This window comes from Cydia strobilella, chromosome 15 (genome assembly GCF_947568885.1).
Source record: "Cydia strobilella chromosome 15, ilCydStro3.1, whole genome shotgun sequence".
Classification (NCBI taxonomy): domain Eukaryota; kingdom Metazoa; phylum Arthropoda; class Insecta; order Lepidoptera; family Tortricidae; genus Cydia; species Cydia strobilella.
Genome location: NC_086055.1, coordinates 7,098,942 through 7,107,349, shown reverse-complemented (window position 1 = coordinate 7,107,349; position 8,408 = coordinate 7,098,942). Strand labels below are relative to the sequence as shown.

General features: G+C 35.1%; 1 protein-coding gene across 1 annotated transcript; it reads right to left on the bottom strand.

Moving 5' to 3' along the window:
- Positions 1-1,723: 1,723 nt before the first annotated feature.
- On the bottom strand, positions 1,724-7,913 carry LOC134747719 (uncharacterized). The gene is made up of 3 exons (XM_063682342.1): positions 7,650-7,913; positions 4,173-4,362; positions 1,724-2,050 (listed from the first exon to the last, which is right to left on the bottom strand). The coding sequence occupies exons 1-3, from the start codon at positions 7,758-7,760 to the stop codon at positions 1,734-1,736; spliced, it is 618 nt and encodes a 205-aa protein (XP_063538412.1). The 5' UTR covers positions 7,761-7,913; the 3' UTR covers positions 1,724-1,733.
- Between the last annotated feature and the right edge of the window lie 495 nt (positions 7,914-8,408).

Below are 8,408 nucleotides of genomic sequence, written 5' to 3'. Positions count from 1 at the left end.
CGAGAAGCCGTGCGCGCGCAGGGCCGTCAGAGCTGGAAAGTAGTTCCTCATACTTAATTTTGCACAACGTGTCGTCCCAGCAACGTTGAACGTTTAATTTTGAGGGTAAATTTTGACCCGGACAAGCCGTCAGCCAGAAACGCCTGCAAGTCCGTCAAGCACGCCATCTCGTAGTTTAAAGGACAGGCCTTTAGTATTTTTCCTACGAGGGAGGAAGTGCCATGGACGGAAGATAGAAAAGCCGACAAAGCAATGTCAAATTGATAATGTACTTTTCGGCTTTACCCTAAGGTTCAATATGGTATTTTTTTGGTAGCACCGTAGCACGCTACAACTTTTCATTTACTACAGCTGTTAGTTATACTTCTTAGTGGTCAAGTGGCGTGCGTAAATCAGGCTACTCGCACGACAACTTACTGCAGTTACTGCCGGGACGATATCACGCGCGTGCGTAGGCTGGGCGATATCATGACTGACTGCGTCTACAATTCTACACATGTTTGCAGCATGTACTTACCTGTCGGTATAGTGTGAGACGGAACGTCCTGCTGAACACACGTTTTGACAATGCTATCAGTTTTGTCGCGACTAAATAAATATCGACATAGTTTTAATCAAATGTATATAATGTTTACCTAACTTACATATCTCTAGAGTCTAAGTAGACGATGATTTTAAAATTACTTTTTTATTAGTACCTATAGAACCTAGGATTGTATACATCCGAAACTTCTAAAATTGTAGTGACGAAAATGACGTTTTGTTTACGATCAAAAACGCAAACAAACAAATTATCGAATAAAACAGAGTTACATCTGGATAAAATACAGAGACACATCGTTTACAAACTCGATTGGGGCACAGGTAACCGATCTCGGATAACGACCGTAGATGCTTCCACCTATCTTTATGGCATCTGTACGTATAAAGGAAACTCTTGAGAAGAGTAATGGGCCTCGATATACACATTCTGGAATAGAGTATTGTTGCCAATGCTAAATGTTGGAGATATACGGCCATATCTATTGATAAATGCGACAATGTTCGCAGTAGTGTGTAGACCTTTGACCGAGACTCCTGGACTCTATTTTGTGTACCACGGCGCGCCTGCCATATAATATTAATATGACAAATATATTGCGTGGAAATATTTTACACTTTTGAATAGGACAAAATTTAAAAGCATAGGTGTCTGAGGTCATTTTATTTATTTGTTTCTCATCCACTGTTATAACCACTGTAAAACTGATACTAGCATAATAAAAATTATACATGAATAAATTTTATCTAAATAAGTCTTATCTTAATGTTTATTTATTAGGTACCTACTACTTTCTTATCATAGGATTAAAAACGACAATTTGTTATTTTATCATATATGTATTTTTGAGATCAATAATCGTCCTTTTCGCCATTATTATCGTAATATAATGACGTAAAAACATCTATTTATTTTGCGAGTCGGACTCGCCCACCGAGGGTTCCGTACTTTTTTAGAGCGGTAACAGAAATACATCATCTGTGAAAATGTCAACTGTCTAGCTACCACACGGTTCATGAGATACAGCCTGGCGACAGACAGACGGACAGACAGACAGACAGTGGGGTCTTAGTAATAGGGTCCCGTTTTTACCCTTTGGATACGGAACCCTAAAAAGCTTATACCGTCTTCAGTCAAGTCCGCATTGTATGACATAAACCAATAATTTTTAGACAAATACATGATTTACTTACTAAAATATCTTGTTCTTAATCGCTTCAAATAAAATTCTAGAGAGCATATATATCGGTGAAAAACATATAAAAAAAGTATAACTACAAGTTATAGTTATGAGAACGTAAGCAAATTCCCGCGATGCCCAATCTGTGAAGGAGTGTTTCAGATATCCGTAAATAAGACAAACTGAAGATAGTAAGAAAGCTAAAGTGCCAATTAGTGTGTGCGAGAGCATGGAAACTCTTGGAGGTATGTAGCGGCGTAGTTGCCTCGCATAAAGTGAGGAGACTCCATTGGCGAAGCTCACGATGGTGAAGAGGAGGGCCGCCAAAGCTAGAAAAATACAATTTAACTAGCAATATTAAAAATGTCGTCAGTATTTTATAGGCGTGTTTCTCTTAGGTACATAAATATTCAGTAGATATCTTTGGTTTGTAATTCTAATAATCATCTATATTCTAGTATTTTTCAAACTGGAGGGGTACGATTATAGATGTCAATTCAATTTAATACAATGTATCGACATTTGGCATGTTTAGGTTATAAATTGTATTGAATTGACATCTATCATCGTACTCTTCCAGTTTGAAAAATACTATATGTATAATTATAACACTTATGTGGTCATCCTATAGTATTTATGAATTATTATTATGAGTCAATGCATAAATATATTATGTTTAAACACCATTAATATATGTACCTATGTAATTATTATTATGAGTCAATGCATAAATATATTATGTTTAAACACCATTAATATATGTACCTATGTACATAATACCATGTATGCTTATACCTACTATAATAGGCAATTACCGATAAAACAGGGTAAAACAGGATAAACGGCCACGGCCTACGTGAGAATATCTAGGAAGTGATTATGATTTTATTGACTGATAGAGTTATATCAGTCTATTAATGTCGCGTAATCCGTCATGATTAAACACCATTATGATAACACTAGACATAAAATAGATTGGAATGCTTAATTTGAGTCCAGTGTCCGCACAGTTAGACAACTATACGTTCTTCGTGCTATTCTCCGCCGACATCGTCACCTCCCTCTCTGTGCCAAAGTATTAAGGATGACTCACGTTAGACCGGGCCGTGTCCGGGCCGGAGCTTCCGGCGCTTCGTTTTCTATGGAAAGCATCACGTGATCACCTGTCATGTCATAGAAAAGTAAGCGGCGGCAGCTCCGGCTCGGACACGGCTCGGTCTAACGTGAGTCATCCTTGATACTTTGGTTCCCCCAGCGGACAGTATTTGCTAACCACCAATACATGTCTACGAGTGCCGGTGTTTATAATAAAATTAATAAACAATTAAATAATTATCCTTTAAACTGTAAAACAAAACTAAATGCCTTTTTACAATCACTATCACATCAGGAAACCGAGAACCTTTTATCATGCTTGAAATAACCCATAAATAACTGTTGCCCTCCTCCTTAAATACTCGTATCATGTTACTAATAGTTACTAACCGCATTATCTACACACACTCTCTCTCTAACTTCACACCTCCCCCATACACTTTATACACCATACAATACTTAATCACAATTACACACATACTTACACTTATCTAGTATTAGTTGACTTATTTCTGTTTTTTCTCTTTCTTGTTTGTTTGTATATTACTTTTTTTGACATTTGCTTTATATTCCTGATTAAGAATCAGTAGGAATACAGATAAATCTGTATATAAAAATAAATAAAATAAAATATAAAATAAAAATGTTATTTATTTAGGTATCAACCCATTACATTAAATTTATACATGCTAATCTATATTACATTTAACTATTCTAAACTAAACTAAAATTAAATAATCTAACACTAATTAAATAGTTGCAGCGGAGGCCTCTTGCTCATACAGTAGCAGGTTGCGTACACTACGCTAACAATGCTGTTCGCAACACGGACTAGACGTTGTGTCAAGACTAGTCAAGAGCAAGACGAACGTCGAGAACCCACGCGAAATCGCCTTTTCATACAAACGTTATCCTCATTTTCTTCCCTGGATATTAACATTATTGAACATATTTTGAAACAATTTGTTGTATATTAACCACAGCTATGCCCCTACGTTGTTTTTCGCTCCTAATTTTTACAACCTATTCAGTCAATTAAAATAAAGATAGTGGCATGGGTTTGATTGATCGGAATGACTAGTAGGTACAAGGTATATTCAAGAAAGCCGGCACGAATGGAATGAACTAAACTTTCATTGTATGAGTGAGACCTGTATCCGGTATACTCATTCATTCCATTGGTGCCAGCTTTTGCTGTGAATCGACCTGTACAAATATAGACTGTAAAAACGAAGCCGTTTCGGGTTCAACCTAATTTGGCTGATCTATTTTTACCGTCAAAAGTTTAAAACCTTAACAATACGTATATGCAGCGTTAATTTATTGTAGGTAGTGCTCAAGGCTACCGATCCTTACCGAACTTTCCATGTAGCGTGTTGAAGTTAATAGTCTTATGGGACGACATAATGACTGAACCGACGAAGGCCAATATTGACCCTAGCAGTTGCATTATCCCATGGGCGCGGCGACGGTGCGTGTACGACAGCGCTGACGCCCAGCTGTCACTTTGGAGACAGATCAACGCATACGGCATAAGAAGTTGGTACTGAAATCATCAGGCACAATTGCGATGTGTAAACAGAAAAATGTTTAGGAGCTCCTAATTTTAAATTAGGTTGGTATAGGTGTTTATAGATTATTAAAGGTTAGCGTCAGAGCAGTTATTAATTTTATTATGAGTTTGTGAAAAGTTTTCGAGGTGGGTTAATTTCTTTAGAGGTTGCATAAGATTCCAAAACACAGCAGAAAACAAAATAATTTTGAAAGCTTAATCTGTCTAGACAGAAACTAGCATCTGTCTCCGTTACGTAGGTACAGTTATGTGGTTGCGGGTAGAAACTAATCAGTGCATAGTCAAACACATTCCGCGAACTCGGTGTGGTGGAAAGCATGACAATGATTATGCGACGGAGGCTAGAATCAAACAAGCTCATTAGATCAATGACCTCGGCATTGGACTGCAACCCATTTCAACTTACGCTTATGAATGACACATGCCATTTTAATAATTTGAAACGTCCCGCAACCTTTTCATGCATCTTCGTGGATTTAAACTAAAATTATCGCGATAGTGGCTCACCCGGGTGTAATTTTGAAATGAAATTTTTACGTTATTTTTCTGGCCAGTTTTTATCTTTAGATTTAGAGACAAATGACTATGACATAAGAAAAACCTTCGAAATCGAATTTGAATGATACACAAGGCACCGGTTTTAAGTAAATAGTTTATAAGAAATAATTAATTAAAATAAATAGGACTAGGAAAATGACACCCGTAGCAGGAAAGTGACGGTCTTAGCAGGAAAATGACGCCGTCATTGCTATTTTTATAGTATTTGGAGTAAATTACCACTAGTTACGAAATACATTTGAAATAGAAGTTGAATGTTATAAAAGGCATCAGCTAAATGTTAATATATTATTATCAATGAAAGTTTGAAATAATTTGGGATAGGAATATGACGCCGCTTATGGTAGGACAATGAGGCCTTTATAAAATAGTCTACAATTTTAATCGAATGTAATATTTGTAAATAAATGCATTAAGGATGCGCTTACATCCCCATTTTATACTTGTTTGAATTGAACCATAAAAATAATTATTTGATTCTTGATACCTAAGTAATGGAACTTATAATAAAAGTATTTTTTTAAATATAAATGAGGGTTTTTATTATTTTCCTAAAATATTTTTGACGGGGGTCCGTGGTCTTGTTTCATCATCATCATCATCATCATCATATCAGCCTTCTATCGCCCGCTGCTGAGCATAGGCCTCTCTACTCGAAGAGAGACTTGTTTAAATTGTGAAAAAGGTCCGTGACTGCAAAAAGTTTAAAATAGTACATTACTACAGAGGCCGGGAAGTAAGGGGTTGCCGGCCGAATGCATATATACGGCCGAACGTAGTGAGGCCGGATAGTTATGAGGCCGACAACCCCTTTTCACGCCGATGTATGTATAGTGCTTTTCTCAAACATGCAATGAAATAAATAAAGAAATCTCCACGAAATCAAAGTTTTAATTCTAAAGAAACTAAAAGTAAACTAGGCACAAAATATAACTACCACCTGTACCTATCTTTATCACACGTGTCGTATATTTTACACATGTAGTTAATCAATTTATTACACAAATGTTCAAAGGTATATTTATGTATCTTTGATTTTTCGCCTTGCATCCTTCTGACTGTAGTTTTAGCCACATAACTAAGATTACATCGTTTTTTATGTTGATATTATGCTTTACATACATCGTTGCCTTAAACATGGAGTATAATTAACAGGTATTCATTTAATATTTTCGTCGGAACTCATATTAAATAACACAATAAACAACGCACAATAAATCCAATAAAATAGAATTACAGATACACAATGAAAAATGTTCAACTTTACCTCCAAAACGATTAAAAAAACACCAACGCGTGTTTGAGTAGACATTTTTACCGCTAATATTTAAATGAAATATAGTTTGTCAAAGGACTGTCTCATTTCAAACATAGACAGAGATAATCATACTATCTTTGTCTTACACTGGTACTAGCACCCAAAAGAAAAGGATGAGTATAGTTTTTTTGTTCTTATTTACTGACAAACTGGTTTGACCAACTATATTTTAAATCTGTATTTGTAGGTAAATTTGCAATTCAATATTATTGGAATTTGTTAATAATGTTTTATTTATATATTTTTTGTAAATTCGATACAAATAAAACTGCAAAATATATTAATTATCGTTTATTGTTTTTTTTTAAGGGGCAGAATGTCATTCCGAACCATAAGCAAATATTGGTTATAGTTTTTTTTTTGGCTGAATGCCATGATGCTGTGTCACAAATATATGTGATGTGGAAATTAAAAAAGAGCCACTTCCCGGCCTAGGCCTGCAACTTTGTATGAAATTTCATTACAGGCCCCTCGTCTAGCCGCGCCGGAGTCGTGATACTTCCCAGCCTAATATAAAGAACGTAATATCAATATTACATAGCATGTTTGAGAAAAACCCTTTTCTAAGTAGGTACTTAAAAACCAATCCAGGAAATGACGTATTACGAGAAAGAAAACATACCTATTGCGTGAATGGCACACCTCATAAGCAGCTTAAAACTTTGTACATTTACTTCCACTTATTTTTCTGAAGTAATCATAACGAATGTATTTATTCATAACATAATGTATCAAAAGTGGCGTTAGTATCTTTGGCTAATTAAATATTAACAGGTAAGTATTTGAGAGAAGACGTATTCAGACTTTAAGTCTTACAAAGATATAATGATTAATGGCCAGCCAGCGTTTAAATAAAGTATTATTTGCACTAAATATTACATAATTTTATGCAAAATTTAATTATCTTTCCAATGATAAGTACTTTTATGTAAGTCATACAGATAAAAAAATATGCTACTTGTTTTGGAAAAAACTGCCGTCATACAGTTTTTACTAGTACGGAGGAATCGTTTACTACTCTTACGAACAACATGATGTAAAGTTAAAATTGTATTTAAAGGAAATAAATGAATTAAATTAGATTTTTTTTTCTAGGATATAGTAATAATCAGTGTCAATTTTACTATGCCTCGCTGTATTTATATGTGTTACATGAATAACAAAATAGTGTGAAGTATTTATGTTACCGGTTTAGTAGTAACAAGCATGTGACACTTAAAATCGCACCGAAAATACACCCACCCGTATCTTACCGTTGCTATGAGATTGTTATCTTTAGAAGTTAATTAAATTTGTTGTTGTTTGGCACTAAGTGAGTAGTATAGGTACCGTATAAACAGGAACGTTAAAGCAGTAGATACATGTAATTAGGTAATAAACTTACCCCTATCACGCAAAGCACAATATGCCACTGAAAAATCGTTATTTCGCTCGGAGATTTCATTCCAAACCACAAAGTCACAAACGAACTGCCACCAATCAGAGTATACACCATTGTGTTAGAGCACGATCGCACAAAATTCCATGGTACGTGAAAATATGCGATCGATGAAGTTGTTAATACTTCGGGATTACTCGAAACTGGAACTGAAGTTCTATGAACTGTTATGGTACCATCCGATTCGCCATGTTCGGTTTCTATTTCCTCCACTATAGCCGTTTTATCACTTGTGGTCCCCATTTGAAACATTAATCACTTATTCAATACAATAAAATCTACGTTACAAACAATACCGAAATTCAACCTGTTGTCCCTATTACTAAATAAATTTTGTTACAAAACGGTTAAATCATGCACGCATCTTTTATCGCCAGATATATTTCTCACGTCTCTGCGATAAAAGATAAGACCGAATTATAATGATAAAGTTAACAGTAATCGAAATTAAACTATCGTGAGATATATTTCAAAATATTTAGATCACTAGTACGTTTTCACTCACTAGTATTTTTAGTCAAAGCGACTAAAAATACTAGTGAGTGAAACCATAGTGATCTAAATATTTTGAAGTTAACAGTAGGTAGGTAAATGTTTGCTAAAATAACATAAGCCTTTTTCAAAGGTCTGAGAGTCTAGTTTTGCTCGACGTTTTTTCCGATCACGGTAGTTGGGATTTCCTCTTAACTCCATGTTAGCACCAAA